The 24,841-nt window shown below is 32.5% G+C and overlaps 1 protein-coding gene across 2 annotated transcripts in view; it reads left to right on the top strand.

Annotated features, from left to right (window-relative positions):
- LOC134262089 (uncharacterized) overlaps positions 1-23,108 on the top strand; it is a 51,221-nt gene extending 28,113 nt beyond the window's left edge. Inside the window, exons 3-10 of one of the 2 annotated variants that reach the window (XM_062744481.1) lie at positions 16,084-16,175; positions 18,665-18,880; positions 20,163-20,297; positions 20,471-20,599; positions 20,997-21,041; positions 21,320-21,440; positions 22,284-22,377; positions 22,765-23,108. In XM_062744481.1, coding sequence (XP_062600465.1) covers positions 16,084-16,175; positions 18,665-18,880; positions 20,163-20,297; positions 20,471-20,599; positions 20,997-21,041; positions 21,320-21,440; positions 22,284-22,377; positions 22,765-23,085 — 1,153 coding nt within the window. In that variant the 3' untranslated portion in view covers positions 23,086-23,108. The remainder of the gene's footprint in view (positions 1-16,083; positions 16,176-18,664; positions 18,881-20,162; positions 20,298-20,470; positions 20,600-20,996; positions 21,042-21,319; positions 21,441-22,283; positions 22,378-22,764) is intronic. The other variant, XM_062744483.1, reaches the window with a different exon arrangement.
- Positions 23,109-24,841: the final 1,733 nt, after the last annotated feature.

The following is a 24,841-nucleotide window of genomic DNA, read 5'->3' as shown; positions in this document are numbered from 1 at the left end:
CTAATAAATTAATTACAAACGGACATCTGAATTCTTTTACATCACAATGCACCTCTTTAACAACAACGGCTAACAAATGAAAAATCTTCATTACAGGTAAAGCTAACGAACTATTGTTTATCTAAATCACTGTATAAACATTTTATAAGCAACTCATTTCTATGATCAGGGCATAACCAGAGAGCTACGGAAATTCTAGAGCTTTTTTTTTGTATTTTTTTTTTTCAAATTCCACTGTTAACCGGTCACAGCCATCGTAAGCCCTTTTAATGATCAGGTAGGTCGAACATTCTGTAGGATAATTAAAATCAAAGATCTTACAATCGATATAAAGCAGACCAGTCAAAATTATTGACTTTAAAGAAATGCAGGTTTAAACGGCTTTTTGAAGTTCCTGTAACACCAGCTTATCTGTCATTAGCCGTCTCAGTTCCAACATCGATCGTTGCATATGCATGCTCGTGAGTATCGCTTATATGCTGGTAATTGAGATATATTTATTACATGAAGAAAAAAAGCTGACAATGGAGAAATATATCAACGAGTTTGTCATGCAATATAGTTGTTAACTTGTCCCTATCATCGTTATAGTCCGTAAAACATTTAAGGAATAACTGTCTTATTTTTCGAATTCATGAAGTGATCAATGGATTGGCTTGTGTGATAATTTGCATAAACGCCGAAGGCGTTTATGCATAAAATTATCACACAAGCCAATCCATTGATCATCTTCATGAATTCGAAAAATCTGACAGTTATTCCTTATATTTACATGCTTTGATTCCGCCAATCCACGGGCTCCAAGCCTGCTTCTCTCTAGGTGTTGTCCTGCCCTACACGTGTTTTTTTTGGAACCGCGCCAAAACATTCATGAGGAAATCAATTACATTTACAATTGGTAATTTTATCTCGGACAAAGACATTGGAAATGTAAATATCTAGTTATGAAGCAAATAATGCTTCTACTAAATCGATCCCACCTTACAAAATAAAACTGAAAAAGGAACAATAATTCGGATGAGGACATAAATTATTGTCTTAAAATAATCAAAATCAACTGGAAAGGTTATTAATAACCTTTTGTAAAGATAGTGTATTTTGGTCCAGTATTACTCATGTCTAGTAATGAAACCTATCAAGATAAGGGATATTCGGGCCATTGGAACCTCTAAGTGATTGAAAAGACGCATTCGTACATGTATCTGCGTTTATAAATATCTACGCTTACATTCAGTTTACTTTCGATCAATAAATCGTATCAACACTAACAACAATACAAATCTTTAAATTGCATGTGTATCAAATTTCATAGTGGTATATTACAAATCATTTTAAAGCCTTATATAAAGGAGGAGCAAAAAATCAATTTAAGAGAACAACAAATAATCAGCCAGCAGAGGTGAGAACTATCTTTTTAGAAAATTCATTGTATTTGGTACATGTATTTTTAAAACTTCTTTTCCGCTGGATTATTCCTCATCTGTTATACTTCATAATTGTATAACAATGTTTCAAACCCTTAAGATTTCGGAAAAAATGAAAAACATTGTAATATCTGTGTTATTTATGGTTATCCATGTTGTTTCGGGATACTAGCCGTTTTTGGAATATTTGTAATCACAGGCTAGCAATTTGGAGAACGGATTAGATTCAGTCATCAAAGGAAGTGAATATGGACATGCTGTTCAAGGTAATTTTTCTAAGCATTGAATTTGAGGTTTTTTAAACAAAAAGAAATAATAAACAATTACGATTATCATAATTATACAATGTTATTTATTTCAAGCTACATCTGTACTTGTACAGTGTAAAAACGATATTATTTTCGTCGCATATTAATCATTTATGCCGTTCACACTTGCAAACAAAGTTTCCCCCGTTGAGTTATTGTCTCATTTGAATTTGCACTGTTTTAAATTTGTCCTCTCACGAAAAGGGCGAAAATGGTTAAATAGAAGGGGTTCCTAAAACTTTTTTTTGCTGTATACAGTATATTGTAAATAAACATGGAATGAACACAACATCATCATAACTAAAATTACATAATTTATTTTCTATTTTTCTAGGCGGTGTTGCCTTTTCGGCTTACCAGTCAACATCTAAAAGTTACAAGTTACACGAGACATGGAATTTTTGACACAGTTCTCGTGAACGATTGTAAATGCATACAACAAAGAAACAGGAATCTTTACAGCGCCTTCTGGTGGCGTATATGTGTTTACGTGGGGAACTTTAACCAGTCCAGGTAAAGCAGCCCATCCTAACGTACGAGTAAATGGTCATTACAAAGGATTCACTACATTCAACAATAAGCACACATCGTAGCAAATTTGGAGTAGTGGTTCCAATTCCATTTTTGTTCGTCTTAAGAAAAGAGACAAAGTCAACGTTGCTTCTGGGTACTTGGCAGCTTATGCAAGAGAAAGATTTTCTTCATTTTCTGGATGGAAGATTTACTGAACTTTCTGTAATACTGCCTTTTACTAGAAGTATTTTCTTAAGCTTCTCGATTATAATCCGTTTGGAATTTTTATAAATTATAGAATAAAATACATTTTCTATCCAGCGACTTTTAAAGAAAATTGTATTTTGTCAAGTAGGACTTACTACACAAGAAAAAACATAACAAGTATGTCTTTTTCCAGTCCCTATATCAGCCTAAGACCAATTAATGTCCTCGGGCCTACAAAGCTTTCGCTGATATTAGTGTCTCAAGCTGTGCAGAGTTTGATATGGAAATATGGCCGATACGATGATACAGTAAATAGATAATAATAATACTCTTTTCCATATCACATCCTGTATCAGCCCGAGACACCAATATCAGCCAGAGGGCCGGCCCTCTGGCTGATATTGGTCTCTCGGGCTGATACAGGATGTGATGTGGAAAGGGTATGGTTTATTATGTTTATTACATACTGTGTCCTTAGAAATAAAATACAGAACCCATTAAGTTGAGAAGAAAATAAGTAAATTATCATACACAGACTTCTTACAACGTACACGATCTGTTGTCTCATACTGCTTGGGTTTGTTTCAACATGTACTATTTCAAACGTCCGTAATTTGAAAATAATCTATTATTTGTCAATTAGATTATCCTTTCATTTAAGTTAAATAAGAGAATCATTGTAACACCTAAATTAAGTGTATGATCTCAAGTACTGTGTTTTAGATTTAATTTACTAAGGGTGTGATATTGATCCGTATCAGCCCTGCAAATCCATATCAGCCCTGCAGGGCTGATACTGCTATCGTGACGTCAGCCATATTGCATATGCAAAATTCCTTTATTTATTACTAAGTATGTAATGAATATGTGTAATCGGAACAAATGCTGAAGACCTTTTAATTCTAAATATAAGGACCTTATAAACTCATTGAATTATGTACGAATTTTCATGTTACTAGTATTTCCCGATCATGACCGAGAGTACACAACAAATGTGTCAGGTCGGCAGGAGATAGTCATTTCTACATGACACCTGATCCCACCTCTGATCGATGTTTCAGAGGTCCGTGTTAGCTACGCTTCTGATTTTTATTGCACAGATTGAATTTGAGCTTGAAGACTAATTGTTACCTTCATTTATTAAATGTTTTTATTTTTCTCTCTACATATACAGTACCGACCAGATCCAACCTGACACCAAAGCAGTCCTCGGGACTGCTTTGGGACCGCTGTGGGACTGCTCTGGGACCGCTATGGGACTGCCCTGGGACTGCTCTAAAAAGCAGACCCAGCAGTCCCAGCTGTCCCTGGGACTGCTTTCTGGGACTGCTTTGTTCACTCATGCGTGAAAGAAGTTCTGAGTGACAAGATAGCTCCGCCCCCTTGTGTATTCTGAATTTGCAGGCTCCCAGTTGTTTTGTTTACTAGCAGCAGAGAGGAGTTTAGACTATTAAAATAAGTAAGGATTTCTTACAATCTTTTGATAAGAAGACCTAGAAGAGATTATTATAGTTAATAAATATTTTCAGAGACTTTACATGTACACAAATGAATTATGAATATTTTTTTTTAAATAAAGTTATTACATGTAAGTAAAGAAGTCAGAAGTAGAATTTTGTCCCTTAAAATAAACTACAGGTTTATGAGAAAAAAATTTCTACATGTAGGTCTATTTTATTATTTATTGTAAAATTATGTGCACACAAAACTTGCATTGACACTATTTAAAAATAATCATTATACAGTTACATGTAGATATAAGATTTTTAATTGAAAAGCTTCACGTTTTACGAGCACCACTCTAGAAAAGTATCCCATGCAACCCTAAAATAAAGCCTAACAATTTATTAAATGGTCATGAAATAAAATTATGCTACCATTCTTCCATAACTTAAACAATTATAATAATTATCGGGAAATTTATTAATGAATTTTAAATGAATAGTTTTTAATTTATAAACAAGTTATCAAAAGAGAACATTTATTTTATAAATAAAGAGTTGAAAATACCGGGAATTGGGATTTATTTCTTTTTTCTTTTGCTTGTGTTTACATGTACCTGGCCAATTAATGTTTATTAATATTTTCCGCGGTTCGGAGATTAGCGGAAAATAATTGTCTTATCGATTCGGAAATAAGGTATCCAATGAAATTGAGTTTTAAAGTCACGTGGTGTGAATCTATGAGAAGTATTCGAATAGCACGAGAAATCAGTTCTAGCCCGTCTTCCGAAGAAGACACGTCAAATTTTACAATGGAAGATCTCGGGGAAGCCGACATCAGTCCCAATTTGCAAATATCAAAGCTAACTAACCCCACAGCAGAGGATTCCTACTACGGGAAGAAGATATTTAGGGCTCAGATGAGGGCCAATTAGAAAGAAAAACAACAACGAGCAACGTTTTCATCCTACGACACGTCATTCAGACTACACAATTAGAAGAAAGACGAAACAAAGTCACTCACATCTAAATCAGAAACTCGTTGGGCGAGGCATTACAGAAAGAAAATCAATGATTCAGAGATAAGTATTTTAGACACTTGTTAAAACAGAGATTCTTTAAGATCAGACAAAGAATTCCATTCAAATTCTCTTTCATTGTGTTTCTCACGGTTCAATGCTCTGTACAGCATGTAAGTTCGGTGGGTCAGTTAAACAGGTATTTAGACAGGTAGGTCGAAACAGGTGTTTGCATTCATATTAAAAAAAAATGCATTTCAGAGGTTATTGACAAACCTGTACATGTAGTAATTGTTTCACAATGGCTTATAATAGATCAGGTAAGCCTAGGTTGATTTTAGACTGCACGTATGTTATGTTCATATATACGAGTACAAATACAGGTATGAGGACGCGCAGGTAGCGAGGGATATTTTTGATTTCGTTTTTACCTTTGACCTTAAGTCGGCCTATCACTATATCTCCATATTCCCTGAGAATAGGCAATATATAGGATTTCCGTAGACAATTAGGGGTCAGAAAAGATATTTTGTATTAACGTACTACCTTTCGGTTTATCAACAACAGAGTATATCTGTATATTTTTTTTTATAAAGTCACCAGGCATTTTGTCTTAATTTATGAGGTCTAATAATGTTAAGATCGTTATGTACTTAGACGACGGTCTGAGTGGTAGTTCTTCACGGTCAGATGTTTCGATGGTCAGTACTTTTGTAAAAGACGATTTGCAAAAATTCAAGGTTTTTTATTAGCTCATGAGAAATTCCAGTGGATTTCAGCAGAAAATCTAGTTTGATTGGGGGTTTACAATGGGACTTTCAAAAATGAAAGAGCTTTTAGGGTAAGTTGTTCGCATTATGACTAGATATTTGTATTTTTGTGTCGAGTTTCGGGTGAATTGGAATAGCAAAATCTTATCCCCCCCCCCCCCCCAAAAAAAAGCAATTCAGGAGATTATATCTTGGTCAGAAAATATTTACAAGTTGAGAACCATAGACGTATCGGTAAGTTAAGAATCATAGACGTATCAGACTTGTGGGATTTGTGAGTTATTCAGTGATGCTTCAGATACGGGTTACGAGGGATATATTATCCCAAAATGACAGCTTTCAGACACGGGTTCCCCACAGCAGGGTGGGGATGGTTAAAACATCTGTGGTTCTTGGTTTGCGAAGTAGAGTCGTATGAGTTTTGCTTGGCGAGGGCTACACTGCTAGAGGCAGTGAGCAGGCTCATACACATTCAGACAGTTTGAAAATATTTCTCAAATTTTAGAGGTGAGTAGCAATAAAGAAAATTTGTAGGTTCCAGCTTCTGATATGTTTCAGTTATGTGATAATAACAAAATTACTTTATATCAGAAATAGATTCTCTGAGATAAAAAATCAGAAAGCTGAATTGATCAGCAAACAGACAGACAGGGGCGATTTGGGCATAGAATTAGAGGTGTGCAAATTATGTGCGAGATATGATCCACACGAAGTTGATGCATTTGCAACACATTACAATACAAAATGTCAGATTTTATATTAAAAGTCATGGTGTCCAGGTACTAGTGGCGAGTGGATGCTTTTGAATTTTCTTGGGTTGGGGGTAGGATGTGGCTTGTGCCTCCCCCTGTTGTAATTTCTAGGGACAATAATAATAATAATAAAAAAAAAGGGTTTTGTTTGAAAACGCGGTCGGGACATTAGTTCTTCCAAAATGGATATCAGCTCACTTTTGGTCTATTTTTACAAAATTGTAATAATATTTCTGATAGCTTCATATTGCCCAGAAAGACTGATACAGAAAAGGGGTTTTTGTAATAACCCCGTTTATTTTCGATTGCATAGTTACATGCAGATTTGATCAGTACAATTTTTGTTTTATTTGGCAGACATCGTGATGCAAGAAAAAGAGCTGATGTGGCCGGAAGCGGAACCAGAAATGACTTTCTGATCGATCTAGCTGACAAGATTTTGGAATACTTTCTTCAGAAAAAAAAAAGTTTTAATACTATCAAAACGTACCATGGGAGTTTTCGAAAATGGAAAATGTTTGCAGATAAACAAGATTTTCATTGTTTACCGGCGCAGCCCGTCCACAGCGCAATGTACATTTCTCATTTGCTGGACATGGTTCGTCGTCTCATGTGATTAATCAAGTGATTTATTCTATAAAGTGGTTTCACGAGTTACACGGTTTTGCGGATCCAACTAATAATTCTTATATCAAGTGTCTACACGAATCATCTAAACGCATCGCAACTCCTACAGTCAGCAGAAAAGATTCTGTTTCGGTCGAGATGTTGATTCGACTGTGTGATTTGTATGCGAGTTTTAACTACGTGTTGATCATCAGATATTTAATCATGATTCTTGGGAGCTTTGAAACTTTTTTGATATATGACAAATTAAGTATCTAAACTGTTGTGATGTCCAAGTCTTTGAAAGCATTTTGTGTATTTACATTAATACAAGTTAAACATTAATACAGACAAGGCAACGAGCTGTCGGTAGCAAAAGGATCTTCAAGTGCATGTCCACCCGATACGTTTAAAAAGTTCATTATGTTAGTAGACTTTAGTTTGATTTCAACAGATTTTTTATTTTTTTTCATTGAAACCTGTTGTAGGTCACATTGTTTTTCTAAATTGTTATATATAAGAACAAAACACTTAGTTATACGGCTACAAGAGAAAACATTATTTCTAGTCTGAAAGAAGTTAGTTCAGGGTTAAATCTTGGTTTACATTCACTCAGAGCAGGCGGGGCTACTGCGGCTGTAGCTTCCAGTGTCAATGAAAGGCGTATCAAAAACATGATCGATGGAAGTGTGAAACTAGTAAAGATATGTACATAGTAGACAAGTTTGAGAATCGTATTGCTGTATCTAAGAAAATAGGATTGTAATTTTTATTTTTTCCCTCCTTTTTTCCTCAGTTGAGCATTTTTCTTCGCACCCTAACTTTGGTATTTTCTATAATATGCTTCCTGGGCTAGTCGGCAAATATATATTTGCGTTTTTCTTTTGTGAGAATAGAAAAGACTTAATATTTTCCGCGGTTCGGAGATTAGCGGAAAATAATTGTCTTATCGATTCGGAAATAAGGTATCCAATGAAATTGAGTTTTAAAGTCACGTGGTGTGAATCTATGAGAAGTATTCGAATAGCACGAGAAATCAGTTCTAGCCCGTCTTCCGAAGAAGACACGTCAATTTTTTTTTTATGATATAATTATGATTATATGCTAGACAATTGTTTATCATATTAACATTTTAGACTCTGTCATATATTATAGGGCAAAAGGTTTCCAGAGGTTTTTCTTCTTTGAAAAAGTCAAAAGTTTTTTATCTCTGGTTTTCATCCTGGCCAATCAAGTTTTGCATCAATGACGCATTAAATAAGGGGTTTTTCTTTTTATACATTTAAAAGGAAGTTATATGATGTGTGTAACATGTATATTGTGTTTGAATGTATATTGTGTTTGAATGTATAATGTATATGCTTTAATAAACGTCTGGCTCCCCAATATGCTTCCTGGGCTAGTCGGCAAATATATATTTGCGTTTTTCTTTTGTGAGAATAGAAAAGACTTACATGGTATCAACACCCGCGGTTTCAATCGCCTTAGGGCAGAAAATCAGTGTATGCTATTTTGGTATACGCGCATCAGCGTTTCACATCATTGAACACGCTAGCCAACAATGACCCTAATTTCCATCTACCGGTATTTAATGCAAAAATAAAATTGATTAACAAAATGTGTATGAATTTCTTTCAGAATTAATTAAATTTGAACATAATCTGATGATTCCATTCTTGTGATTTAGAGATGTACATTCTAACATTTACAAATAAAACACTTAAAACTGAGTATTATAGAGATAGAGAAATTAACAATAATTAAATTGACATGTCAGTAAAAATAATCATGACTGAAAATTTACTTGGAAAAATTAACAAAGAATTTTCTAAAATCCCGATAGTATGAAAATTGGCCATATAATGATGAGATCTAATTAAAGCTATATAATTCTTACTGATGGAAATTAATTAATTAACGTTTAATTTTCTGTATAAAAAATAAATGGGAAACAGTATAAATCACAGAAAATAAAGAAATTGAATTAATAATTTAATACACCCGATAATTGTGATTAAATGTTCATGTTCAGTTTAATTCATACATGTACGTGTGAAACCCTTCTTCCTTCAATAAATAATCATTCAATTTGTTTCTATGCGCGTACTGTTCATAAATGACTTTCGCATACATGTAAGGAGTCCCGGCATACTACCCAGAATCAATTTATACTGCCTTTTATAGTTTCATTGTTTATTTGCAAATCTCATTTCTGAGTTAGCTCTGCCCATTAAATTAACAAACCCCACCCACTGGGACTGCTGGAACTGCTTTCTGGGATCGCTGGGACTGCTCTCTGGGACCGCTGGTACCGCTGGGACCGCTGTGTGACTGCTGTGGGGCTGCTCTGGGACCGCTGTGGGACTGCTCTGGGACTGCTGTGGGACTGCGTTAGCAGTCCCAGAAAGCAGTCCCCGGGACTGCTCTGAGACTGCTTTGTGTCAGGTTGGGTCTGGTCGGTACCGTATTCGGAATTTGTATATCAAATATTCTACCAGTAAAAAATGAAGAAAAAAAATTATATATTCTGTCGTGACACATAGCCGATATATAAATACATCTATAAAAGATTATACGTTGATAATTTTTAATTGGAACAGAATAATGGAAAAATTATTTCCTCAGAATTACAAAATTAAACCATGTATAATGTGAGTGTGAATTTTATATTTCTTGACAAAATTTTGCACTCAATCTGTTTTCAAAATAACAGTAAATAGTTCTGGTTCAGTCTCAGTCCGCGAATCTATTTTGTTTTAATTTCACTAATCTTTTCAAGACATACCTGCAGTCCAAATCTAAAGTGATCGGGATACAGATTCGAATTTGACATTATTTTTCTTTTGGTAGACATGAAATCCCTGTGAACATGAAATAAAAGAAACCAAGTTCCATGCTTAATCTAGCATAAGTTAATTGCTGAATGAACTGATAGATCATTACACATTGAATTGTCTGCGGGTTTTCCGTTTGCCTGATCAGAAGTGGGTATCACAGATACATGTATGGCTGTCAACAGGAATTTCTTGCTCCTCCGCGGTACCTTGCCCTGCTATTGTCAGTAGTGTTCTCATTTTTCAACTGTGTTGGCGCACAGTAGACATAGATTAACATTTGGTTATGGACTAAGATAAATTCATAGATAAGGTTTTAGCCGTAAATTCATGTTTATGTTTTACTCTTTTCTTATTCATTTTATATACTAGGTTAAATAAAGTTGACTCGTTCGGATTCACACAAAGGCCATCAAATTGCGTGAGAGGGTGTATCCGCTGGCAATGGTTGTGTGCTAATCTAATAAAACTTGCAATATCATACATTTAATTTTTGTTTAGTTTATTTGTCATATTAAATATTGATGCAAAAATCCCTTTTTAGTAACCGAGTCTTTAATTGTTCTTATGTTTATTTACACCAATCTTCTAAGCACAATAAACATTTTCATGTTTTAAAGGAAATGAATAATCTCTTTATCTTACATCCTTTTTTAAAAATTAGATTACAAACAATTTCTAATTGCGCATTATTTCCTATTTCCTCACTCTCTACACAAATGGTTGAAACAGTCGATCTCGTTTCCACTTGTCAGATATTTCATTTAAAGAAAAAGGTTTTCGCAAGAAACGTGACCAATATATCTAGCTTGGCAATTGGTAAACAAACAACAGGTTTTATACCTGTTATCTAGCGCTTTTCCTCTGATCCCACTATTTCTACTATGTTCTATATAAGCACCAGATATTTTACAACGATCAATTTCTAATCCAAGACATACTACTGACAAAATTGTTCAAATTACAAAGGTATCAATCGACAATCAAAGGTATTCAATCGTTTAAAATCGACACATTGCAAATTCTATGTTCAATACAATGACTTGGGTTGCCTGATTGCATTTCATACAAATTGTTAGGTTATTATTTTTTTACGTTACTTTTTACCCCGCTTACCCGATCAAAACATTAGAATCAATGCTTGTCTTGTCCGTTGTAGGGATTGTTAACTTTGTCACCAGAATGAACCTCTGATATAACCGCATTTCAATTTCAATTTGTTAATGTATCTTTGAGCTTTATATTGGTCGTTATTTTAACACATAAACCTAACAATTTGCCATATTTCTCTACTAAGATATAATGAATGCAATATGGACTACTAAAGCGATAGAAATCAATTATATATCAGTTTCCGAAGAATATTGACCAGATCTCACAAATACGAACAAAAGAACAATTTTTGTTTTCTTGATATATAAATGATTAATGCAAATTTTCGTTTTGCTCGATCACTAATGTACAGACGTACGTCAAATTTCTTTTAAGAAAGTGTGAAATTTTGTTGTTTTTGTGTAGTTTTAATGATATTATTAATTATAAGATACTTTTCACGTGATTTCAGCGACTTTGCAAAAAACGTTGATTTCCGATTGTATTTTTTGTTGTTTTTATTCGGTTGTAAAATATAAATTATATTTTACAACTGAATAAAAACACTAAGAAAAACAATCAGAAATCTTATGTGCTTGTTCACATGGTAATATTCGTTGTTTTCGAGTAACATATTCAAGATGCAATTTCATATGCATTGCATCTCATTACTTCTCCAACAACGAAATTAAATCCCTGAGAAGAAATATTTTATTTTCTCAAACCTTAATAAATACCGAATGAATGCTGAAATATTTTAATAACAATTAGTAGTAAATTAAACCAGTAACATTTTTTAGAATAGTTTATCATATCTTAGCTTTGTGTCAATGTTGTTTCATTAGAAAAAGGGCCACCTCTTGACCACAATTATCCATATTTTGCGTCTTCATGAATTACAGATCTAATTTGCGAATGCATTATTTTAAAACGTTATCTGACTAGTTAATAAATCTCTTTGTTTGTACTATGAATAGTATTTTCATGCTTAATATTTCAGTTCAACACACACGAATTCTGTCACAGTCTGGAGAACGAGAAAAAGAAGTTTGAATCATATTATCACAGTGAAAAATTCACCGTTTCTAAAAATGTAAACTTTATTTTAGACTTTATTTTCAATTTCATATTTTTGCCATATTTTATTTCTTACAATAAATTTTGTGAATCTAATTGTTTGATTAACGAGTGAGTGTAACTTTTAGACTCTTGATCGCTTATCACAAAGAGACAGAGTGCTATGTCTCAAGAACTGTTAATCTCTTAAAACAACATTGTGTAATGATCAGTTCTTCATGTCCAAATATCAAAGAGTCACAAACTATGTTAAATTAGTCCATACCTGTGAATCTTTCACTCATTTTACTTAATGCCAACACCTGTCATATATTTACTCATTATGTACATTCTTATAAATAGTCATGTATAATTTCAATCTTTAGTCTGGAATAAACGGAGGCCAGCCTCGGCCACGTCTGACTCGATCGTTAGGACTCTTGAGTCCGGGGCCACTTCGGCCATATCCGACTCGATCATTTTGATATGTCTGTTTATTGATTTATTTAAAGTGTTGCCATCGTTGAGACTCATCTAATAAATACGGAATCCTTCATTATTTGATTATTTGTTTTATATCTGGAATTGCATATTGGTGGACCTTCGGGAATACGGCACACCTATACTTCGTTTTTACCTTACGGCCACACAGCGCCTCTACCTTATACCTCGTACCCTCTACGCCAACATTACCTCACCCCGTTCGTTCTGCAAACAACGGATGCCACTCCAGACGACATCTTAGTACCGTCCAAATCTACACGGTCACAATAGTCATGTTGTATATTTTATTTGATAAAATAAAGTATATCAGGAAAGACAATATGTACAATTGCATAAAAATGTTGACTCGAGAGCTTATCTATAAAAAATAAGCAATTCATTTCCTTATCTGTTTCTTAATGGTCTCTACATAAGCAATCATGTTAAATTCTTTTTATTACATGACCACTTGGCCCAGTCACTTATTACATGTAGTTAGATTGTTAAAAATGTCCACCCAAAGACGTCATCTCTGTTCATAACTTTTAGTGAGTTAACAATACAGATACTTGTATTTGAAGTAATCCCAGCGATGATTCGGAACATTCCATGCGGCATTTAAACCTTAATAACAGGACAAGTACTCTATATTTAAAGTGGCATACTTAACTTAATCCACAATTATATACATATATAGGGAATTATACACAAGGAAGTTGTTTTATTTTGAGAGAAAATGACAAAATGGAAGCATGTTATTGAGTGTGAGTAAATATATTTATTTCTGCTTATAGATAAATATTTTGACTTGATCTTATGTTTTGACAAAATTGCCAGGTGGATTAAGGAAATGCAAGTATAACTACAGAGATTTGAGATGACACTGTCATATTGCAAATACATTTGTAAAATATGTTAAGAAAATCAGAAATTCTGATTTTTTTCTGCTACATCCGTACAGTTTAAGGAAGTTACATAATGTATGATGTAATTTATATAGTTAATAAGGAATAGTGTCCATTTCATGATTATGTTTAATATGATTTTATAAATAATAATTACAGTAATTGCATCATAATCATAATTTAAACTGTTCACATGTATTAACATAAAATAGACGTACTAAAGAAAAAGCATAAAACAAGTTTATTTAAAAAAAATAAAACTCCATCCCCCTGATATACATGATACTAATACATATATTTGTTATTTACGTTCAAATAATATTTTCCCGTAATATTTTTCTTGAAAAACTCACATTTTTGTACTTAAAATGTCTTTAAACTTTATCTTTTATTATTTGTATAAACGGTATTTTTTTTGTTGTGATTATTTTGAAACGTATTGATGTCATTGTGATATGAAATTAAATAAAAGAAAAATCCTATTTTTAAGTAGAGGAACAAATTGAATAATCTTTGGTTCTCTAAACTTAATACCAAAAATACCCCATTTAGGCCATTCTAATTCTTTGACTTTTTGAAAAGTAATGTAGATATTTAAAGTAACTTATGCTCTATAACTAAGTTCCACTAATTATCATTTAACAGATATAGAAGTAATATGTTTAGACATTTTAGATATTTATTATAATATGTAGTACGTTGTTGTGCAATAGCTAACAAGATTATTTTATATAATGTCTTAATTTTTGTCCCCCACTTGAAAAGTGAGGGATGTTAATTTGGGTTTGTCCATCCGTCTGTCCGTCCGTCCGTCCGTCATTCTGTCTGTCTGTAACGCTTTCGTTTTCACACGATATATCGAGATCCCTTTGAGCTTTCGCAATGAAATTTAGCATATCAACTCCCTATGGACTAGAGAGGAAACCTATTGATATTGAGGTCAAAAGGTCAAAGGTCAAGGTCACAAATTTGCAAATTTTGTCTGTTGTAACACTTTTTTCCTCGCGAAATCCCGAGAACCCTTTGAGCTTTTGCAATGAAATTTTACAAAACAACTCCTTGTGGCCCAAGGAAGACCCCTATTGATTTTGAGGTCAAAAGGACAAAGTTCAAGGTCGTTAATTGATACATTCTGTCTGTATGAAACCCTATCCTTTCCGGGCGATATTTCAAGAAGATTTTGAGCTTATGCAATGTTGTTGTATATCAAAACACCCTAGGACCTTTCTTAGCCCTCTCAAAGTGTCCCGTCCCGTTTGTTTTATTAGTATTTATTGTATTACATGTCGCTATTTTTAGCACGGGGGCATGAGGAGAGTTATTACGTATAAAACAGGTTCTTGATGGACTTTATATTCTTTTACAGCTATTAAAACTGTTTGTTAAAGGTTTAATTAGACACCGTGCATTATGTAAAATTTTGACAAGATCGAACATGAAAATATATATGTATGTGACTTCGTCTTTGCATATAATTTATGTCAGTTAAAAGCAATTCCGTAGTCTATAGATATGTCTTTATATAAAAAGAATCTTCTATACACATAATACAGAATAAGCAATCAAATCTTCATAAATTATCCATATTGGCAAATTTTATTTGCTTTAGTATACATGTATACATTTAATAATACTACAAATTCAGTCAAGGGGATCCGACCCACCCCCCACCCCCTCCCCCCGAACTGCGCATGGTTTACTTTTTCCCTAAGCGGGGGTCACAAATTCTCTGAATTAGCTTGTTGTTGTTGCAATTATCAAATATAGATTTATGTTTTACTAGAGGTGCACTGTGATATTTAATTTGGGTACATTTACAAATATTAGTGAGAGCTTTAAGCGCCAAAGGTTTGATAGCCGGTGCCACAAGCAAACTGACGTATTATCTTCTTCCATAAAGCAAACAATGTAAAATAATTTTTTGAGAACATGTATTAAATTTCAGGGTTGCTAACCTCTCTGATTTTTCATTATGGGTATTCTGCATACAACCTAAGCAGGTATGTATGCAAGACATGTTTAATCATAAAATTGCACTAATCCATCTTTTATAAAATATTTTCGTCCACTCTCCCGACTCAAAAAGAATAAGTAGAAAGTGAACTTTATGTAGTAATGAAATACATGGAAAGAATGAACAGCACTCAAGCTCAAAAATCTATAAAGAATACAAAATAGGAGCAGAGCAAACGCGGACCTCCAAAACATCAGATATGGAATCAGGTCATGGAGTAAGCATGCCCAGCTGACTGGTCACACTCGCCGTGTGGATAAGAAAGCTCTGGAATCACCGTTGAGATGTAGAACTTTATTCAAAAGTGGGTCGTCTAAGTTTACTTGCCCTACGTGTTCTTCAAAAGTATTTTTTATCTTACTATGAATTATTTTTTCATTGTAGTCGTCGTGTATCAATATTATAACACAGCCATTAACAATATCAATGTCCTCATTTTTGAGCATTTGGATGTCATTTATTAATTTTATGAAACTGTGAATGAAATTCTGAATGAAATTCGATATAAAATTGATAAATATAAGATTTTTAATGTTAAAATGTGCGTTTTTTTTGTTTTTAATAACAAAAAAAAAAAAAAAACACAATTTGAATTGACGATTAAATCAGCTTCATATAAAATAATGTTCAAAAATGGCATGTTTTTCCTACCTTTTAGTGAGGTATGCCTTGAAAAGTCTTTTGCTTTTGCATTGGGAGATAAAGGATGCAGTTTTACATTGGCAGAAGCTAAACAGTGGTTTAAAGAAGGTAGGTAAATGCTACAAAATTGCATCTTTGTTCAATATATTCGTTTTTTAACATACTGAATTTTCTCAAATTTGTCCTATATTGCATTATCATATTTTAAACATTCAGAAAAGTATTGAGTTTATTGTAAAAAGAAAATATCATTGTAATATTTGCTTTTTCGAAAAGGATTACAATAAAAAAGTAGTTAGGATGAAAATATTTCAATAATACTAAAAAGGAAAAAGGTATGACAGAGTACTTTTAGTCTATCTCAGTACTTTAAAAAATTGTTATTTGTGTCTGTAATTATGTTTTATTCACAAGTCAATTGATGTTTTATTCACAAGTCAATCTACATGCTTGTTTGAAACTTAAAACAAATGATATTTTTGAGGTGTTAAGACCATGGTCCAATGTTATTTTAGGGAGAAATAAACATTTTTTGTTGGTAGAAGAGAGATAGGGGCTTAATTTAAATAGGCAAATCTTATTGTTTGCTGTCAAAGGACTAAAAAGTTTAAACGTTGCTACAGAAATCACTCAAACGTCTCAGATAAATTTTAGACTGATTTTCTAAGTTAATATTTATTAATATTTAATTGCACCACTGTAATTAATCTTTTCAGTAGCATATGTATTAAGGTAGGATTTTTCTCAGGTTTTTGATTAGATAAAGGTTTCATTGAATATTTATTCATATATCTAATATACATGTATTTAGGAGTACGAGATTTAAAAGACCATATTTTTCATTACTCATTACAATTATACAACTTTGAATGGAAATGGTAAACTGCATTTGAAAACTAACATGGACTGTATTTTTGGCGGGATGTTGGTGTATGAAAATATCTTCTTTTCTGCCTCTCAAAATTGTTATATAACAATGAATGTAGTTGTATTTTTTTTACATAATGAAGGACTTAAAAAAATTCAAATGTAAGTTAAATTACACTAAAGTTTCAAAATATATCAAATAAATATTATTTTCAATACAAAAAATATCTATATTAGCTTGTAAAGCTTCGAATCTAAGTACAGATTTGAGCCAGAAATGTGTAAAAAAAAAAAAAAAAAAAAAGGTTTTTTTCTCCCTTATTAGTAAACGATAATTTTTTTTTTGTATTTTTATCAATTTGTATCTTTTTGTGTCAACTGTACCATATGTGAAATAAGCACAATTCAAATATAAGAAGCATATGAAAATGGCTAATATATCCTCAAATTTTAAGAAAAATAGAAAAAAATCGGATTGGCCAATATCCATTTTAGTTAAATTATTTATGTCACTTTGGTAATGTCATGTTATAGGCTCTATGTGGTAGTTTATTTTTTATGCAAAAAGAAAAGCATTCAATCTTTTGAAATGGAAGTAGGGATCACATGATTGGCAATAGTATTTCTTTTTATTTGTAATGTTCAGGGAAAAGGTGTTGACCTTAGACTGACCTTTCCTCTAATATAACACGGTCAAATTTAATCTCACTGATACCATCACTTTGTGATATTGTCTTTTTGATTCTGTTAAAAATTCATTAATTTTTAAATACATTGATTGATTGATTGTATATTGTTTAACGTCCCTCTCGAGAATGTTTCACTCATATGGAGACGTCACCGTATGCCGGTGAAGAGTTTCAAATTTTGAACTTTACTCGGCACTCAGGGCCATTGGGCAGCGAGGGATCTTTATCGTGCCAACGCCTGCCGCTGACATGGGGCCTTGGTTTTTAAGGTTTCATCCGAAGGACCTGCAATTTTCTCTTCAAAGTGCCGAGCGCATGGGGAAGGAACAGTTGCTACCTATTTTATCGAGCAGGTCAGTCGCAGCCGAGATACGAACTCACGACCTCCCGATCACGGAGGGAGCGCTCTACCGATACATGTATGAAAAGAATCGTGCCTCAAGCTTTCCTTTTAAGATAAACTGGATTGTTTATACGAAACTGTAAAACAGTAGAAAGCTCAGTATCATACATTAGTGAGTAACATTTAGGTATGACAGTATTACATTCGTACAAGATTAAATCAAAACACATTATTCTAATATCTTTTGCATTTGCATTTTCAACTTAATATCGATACAAAATTGCTTGGAAGTGCAAAAGGTTAAAAAAAAATAAGACAAGACAACAATTAGTTACATAAAGTACTCAACCAATCATTTGACCTTGCAAGACTGAAGAGTGTTATTATAAATGTCTTTCTACATCAGACATCTTATAGTATATGTAGAATGAGGTGCCGTATTAGTGGAAATTTAAGCAAGACTAAAATTTAGCGGTTTGTCCTCAAAAAGTGGTATTTTATTTTTTAGCGAGATAATTTACACGATTGTAAGATGCTCACTAAAGGAGATTAATAAATACAGATAAACACATTTTTTTTAGCAATATTCAATTTCAGTACCCTCGATAATAATGCCAAAATGAAATCCTCGCTAAATAATTCTGCATATACGGTTTTACCATAATGTCTATTTTAATAATGTTTTCTTAATTTTGCAGACACAAGTTCCTGCCCTAGACAATGTCTCGTAAAAATCAACAATTTAGAAGAAAGAGAATCAAGATGGAGTTCTGAAACCAAATATCAATTGGCATTTATAGCTTTAAGTATCAAGGGCTTTATGGATGATTTCAAGAGGATCGAAAGGGAATGCAGATTCTCATATAAAGAAAAGCGAACTTTGGAAATTATTTGCAAAACAAACTCAGAAATATGTAAGTATGAACATTTAATTAAGCATCTAAAAGAAATTTTGACAGGACTTTATCAACACTCATTGATTTTAGCTAATTCTAATTTTTCTTAATCTTCGCGGAAATATATTTCAGATTATTTAGTTAACTTTGTAAAATGTATGATCACACGGCAGATGTGACCGGTCGACGGGATTCTTACTCCGTTATGGTATCCGATCAAGTTTTTGATATTTAAAAACCTATGTTTATTCTGATCAAAATGTGCTGATATCCCTATTGTTCTAATGAACTTTTTTAATTACACCGGTTACTATTTTTGTCTTCATATTTCATGAAGTAAATTACTACAATAAACATGTATTGTCAGTACCATTTGAACATTTTTTTTGAAAATTCAATAAATCTTAACACAAAGTAATAAGAAAGGTAATGTTTTGAGTCTGGAAAACATAGACCAGAAAATGGAACAAACGATAGCTTCCTAGCGAAGTGTAGATTGCATTTGGTGTAAGCTGACCAAAATGTGCTATTTTTTTTACTTGAGAATATGTGTTCGAATATTCATTAAAAACTTTCCCAAGAAGGAGACTCATACATGATTGTCATGTCAAAATACAAAGATGTTCAGACAGGGCAGATTTTAGTTTTGTTCAGACCTTCGCGACGAAAAAAAACTTGAGCCGTAATATGTATTCAAGGTTTTAAATAAAAATTTTAGACCCTTATCTCTTAAAAGAAACGAACTTGAGGAAGGCCATTATGTCTTATCAACATCTTCATGTAATCATATCAGCATAGGGAAGTTTCAAATTTGTCCAAATTATAGACTTCGGGTCAAGGGTGTTCCCAGATTACATGAAAAAAATTAAATGTGAATTTATACGTATATGAAAATAAAAGTTACGAAAATACAATAATATATATAATTTCTTGTACGCAAAGATTCATTTTTGTTTAAATTCTACACAATTGAAGTCTGGTGCTTAAACCGGAAGTAATATTTTTACAGTTACGGAAGTTTTTCTTCATTGTTATGCAAAATTTAACTCATGTAAGCTAAAGCTTCTCCACTTTTAATTCAGCTGACGTTAATCTGGTAACTCTGCATTCAGTACTTGATTGTCACAGATTTTCATTGTACAAAAAAGTTGCTGTCAATCATTGTACAAGCTCGTTGAACAGATTAATTCTTACAAAAAAGATCGTAGATTATAAAGGAGAATAAAGAGAATATCCTAATAAATTTTTGAACAGTCTTTACTCGTATGCAACATATTTCAAATAGCCTTTTTCATTGCAGTAGATATGTCGACAGATCTGTGTACATTAACACAGAATTGTACAGAGGATTCCAAGACGTGTTTATTAACAGGACAAATTGGAATCTGTATATGTAAACCTGGGTACATAGGATTCGAAAATAAATGTTTACAGGGTGAGTACAAGCAACGCACAAAGATATATCTATACAGTTAATATCTGTCCATTTTCTTTCAAACTCTGGAAAAAGGGATATGTTCAAAACATTTTTGACTATTTGTACACAGTGTTAGAAAAAAGCATCAATGAGTTCAAATTAAATGAAATAACATAATTATTGCTAATAAGGGAACTTGAAACTAAACGAAACATGCCAGCGAGATGAGCAGTGTTCTGTGGCATTTGGTTCTGTTTGTTTGAATGGCACATGTGTTTGCAGGCCTGGATATGTTCGACAATATTCAGAATGTTTTCAAAGTAAGTTATCTTAATCAATTGTATATATCTTATATAGACATTGATTATATTTGTTTATCTGTTGAGTGAAACATTCTCGAATGGTAGGAAAACAATATGTAATAAAAATAAATCAACCTTTCTTATGTTATTTTATTAGTTAAGAATGAAAATCAGTACACCTAGATAGGCAATGTTCAAAATACTGTATAATGAAAGGGAATGATAGTAGAAAAACACACTTTTCCCAATTATACCAAAATGATTTGTAATTCAGATGTATTTAATACAAATTTGTAGAGCCATGTCAAGGTTCCGCCAAAAGGAAGAACGCCTTTGTGCTTACAGGGCTCTCTCGTATTTATTTAATGTCGCAAAATATTACGAGTATAATTCTAAGATATCTAGATAATTTCAGCGCACTCAGATGGCAATCTACAAGCAATTATCCAAGACCAAAAAGGTATTCTAAATTCTATTATCACACCTACAATACGTCTGATCTGAAGAAAAACAATTTCTAGAGACCTATATGTTTTGCTTATGTTGGCTGAAATTGATAATTTATATATTTTTAAAAATATTTAATTCTGAAAATCAAAGTTATAAATAAACAGGAAATGAATCGAAACTGTATTTACGTAAAATCAAATATTTCTGTCCATTGATAAAGTTTACAAAGTTTTAAAGGACTTACAATGAACATATTATGAATTAATTAGTTTGTGTTATTCTTTGCAGAAGAGAATACTGTCAGTGTGACAATTGGAGCTGTTTTTGGCGGCCTTATCTTAGGCATCGTTCTTACTGTTGTAGTAGGGAACATCTATCAACATATTCGATATGGAAAATTGAAAACCAAGTATAAAATATTTCAGTGACTATATTCAACTTTGACACTGTGTTTGAAATCTTCATTTTATGGTGGCATATTTCTGACCCCTCCCCCCATATGCAAGATAAATTATGTTCACATGCAAGATTATTATATGTCAACGTACAAAATAATCATGTTGAGATGCAAGATAATAATATTGACATGCAAGTAACAACTTGTTTTCAGAGAATCTGATTTTTATATGGGTTGAATCCCGCACTGAAGCACGAAACTGACATCTCAAATGTAATATGAAATATAATTATCTAGGCTTGCGACTAATTATGTCAATATGCGATCTTTTCATGTCATCGTGCGACTTATATATGTTAATATGCAAGATATTAATATCAACATGAGGTTTATTTATGTTAACATGCTTGAACTTATTTATGTTTACATGCCATTTATATTTAAACATACAAGATATTTATGTAATCATGTAAGATAATAAGTTGCATATCAACAAACGTATCTGGCATGTTGATACATTCATATTGCATAATGACATATTTATCTTGCATGTTAACATAAATAAATCGCATGTCTACATAATTTATGATGTATTTTGCATCTGCAATGTCAGATATGGGCGTTAGTAAGTAAATTTACCCATTATTACATGTAAATTATGGTTTCTTATAAGATTGGTAACTTGCTTATGAACATCATTAACTTGCATGTTGACATAGATATGTTGCATTTACATAACTATGTTGCATGTGAACATAATTTATCTTGCATTTAGGGGGCAGTAATATGCCACCGTATTATTTCTAACACCACATTCCTTTATATTTATATTCAACTATATTTGATGTTTTATAGAGACAATTCGAGGGCTGCAGTGTTTAATAATGCTACTTATGAGACTGAAACAGACGTGCTTCAAAACAATCTTACCGAACATCGTATAAATGAGGTAAGAAATACATGTATGCACTATTATACACATTATGTAAAAGTCAAGTTGACCCTCTCTGCTGGTACTTTGGTCTTTTGCATTGGGTTAAAATATTAAATCATAATTGTGTTTTGGTAAAACATTCTCAGAAATAATTGAACAGAGTATTATTAAATGAAAATTGAGTGAACAAATATTTATTTTAACTGTCATGTTTGGATTACTGCATTATTAACACAAACCTGTCTTTAGAAAATTCATATTTTGGATTTCTGATACTTTTTTTAAGAATCTGTTACCTTTTATTTTTTTTTAAGATATCAACACAATCTATATTTTGTAAACCGTACAGTTACCACTTTAAATTTAATTTGATTACTTTAAAAAAGAGAAATATTTTTTCAGAGAAAAGTTGTAAACGTGCCACCTTTTGCTCATTCTGATGATTCACAGAATAACAGAAACGTCCAAAAAGATATAAAAAACTCACCGGAAAATATTGACGTAAATAATAACGTATACAATCATCTGCATGAAAAGGAAGAAAATTCTGATATTGTTGAAAATTATGACCACGCCCATGGAAACATAAATCGTGAAATAGATGAAAGTGACTACAGCAATCTGTATACTGGGAGACGATATATGGAATCTGACGTTTCTGTATCTGAAGATAATTATTATGACGTCAGAGAATCAGCTAGACAAGTGATTATTTTTCACTGAAAAAAATTAAAGAATTTTTTTTAGAATGGTCACCGTTGCATTTAGAATAGTGTATATCTATTTAATTTATAATGTGTGTTACCTTTCATTCAAACTTAAGAAACATTTATTTATTAAATATTGAAAGAAATAACGATTCAACTGCCTCCCAGCACATATCATGATGACGGGAGGGTATATATTAATTTGGATGTCCGTCCGTCTGTTACGCTTTTTGGTACCCATCTCTTATTAACAACTCCCCTTATATTACTGAAAGAAATTTTTTGATACTTTCAGAGAATCTTGATAACACATTGACATTGTGCACCTCTTATTTTACCTTTTGATCCAATACATATTTGGGTTTCCTATAGCAAAACATAGACACGTTCGTTATATTCATATGAGAGGAGGGGTTGTATCATTTAGTGAGCTCATTGCTCACAGTACCTTTAGTTTAACCAGTGATTTTCTTTTAACGGAGGTTTTGTCTACAGCAAATGCCCAAAATACGATCATTAAATCAGTGAATCCAATCTCGAATCCATTATATATCCCCTTCTTTTCATTATACTTAATCTATCTATTGTCCCCGATTATACATAATTTCCCTGATGCTGATTTGAATAATGACCTTGACCTACCCCTCATACCAGTTTTACTCAAAAGCTGCATATAATAGAAATAGTAAACGGATATCAAAAATAGTTAATTATCCAAGGCACGAAGTTTGAATCTGTTTTCAAAATTCTGGTTCATCTCAATTTCTAGAATCTCTGTAAATAATAAGGACGCTTTTTTTATAGACTTTATGCATAAAAAGCTCATCTTTGTCCATTGTCTACCATTTACGTGTAATACAATGTAGTAGTTGTAAAGAGTGCTATCTAGTATTATGAATTTAAGATGTCCGTTTATTTGTTTTGAACATATTTTATTGTATTAATTAATCATAATAATTAATACAAAAGGATTGGTCACAAATTCTTGAAACTTGTTATACATGTATATACAATAATTATATTTCATAAACTCTCTGCTCTCTCATATAAAAGTTGCTTGAACCTTGATGATTTTCCAAAAGAAATATATTTCATAAGTAAAATACAAACAATTATAACATAGCTTCGGGGCAAAATGGACAAAAAAAGACACTTCAACTTGGCAAATTTATAAAGGAATAATAAACATTTATGTCATTAAGAGTTATCCTTCTTATCAGAGTATCAATGTACCTTAAAGTGAAGCAATTATCGTTTTTTTTTATTGGGCGTCTCCTAGAATTTTTCACTCGTATTGAAACCACACCAGTTGCCAGTGGAGGGTTGCAATTTAGACCTATACTCCGCGTTACCGGCTTCGGAGCAGTGGATGATCTTTTCATTCTAACATCTTCTGTAGAACAGGATCTCGGTTTATACGGTCTCTTCCGATGAACAGGTCTCCACGTCCCACAATGGAATTCTTGGAGTAATGAGTTGATCCTTACATCGCCAGAGGATCTACACCCTACTTCATAACCTTGAGCAAAGGCTCCATTAGAGCTACCTCAACAAGCTACATTGTAGCGATTCTACATGAAGTTTTACGGGAAAAACTTCTCAAGTACTACAATTTTGTAACTTTTAATCTGAAATACAATGAGAAAATAAGGCTGCCAAACAATAATTTCATCGAATTTTTTTTATAATTTATATTTGTTTTCATTTAGTACCGGGTATATGTTTCCTTCAACATGTTCAATTTCATCTTTATCAGTCATCACTATTTTTTT

Source organism: Saccostrea cucullata, unplaced genomic scaffold, assembly GCF_032062105.1.
Source record: "Saccostrea cucullata isolate Sc308-1 unplaced genomic scaffold, CSIRO_AGI_Scuc_v1 ctg3364, whole genome shotgun sequence".
In the NCBI taxonomy this organism is placed as follows: Eukaryota; Metazoa; Mollusca; class Bivalvia; order Ostreida; family Ostreidae; genus Saccostrea; species Saccostrea cuccullata.
The sequence above is the reverse complement of the archived record's forward strand: the minus strand, read 5'-3'. Positions and strand labels throughout refer to the sequence as shown.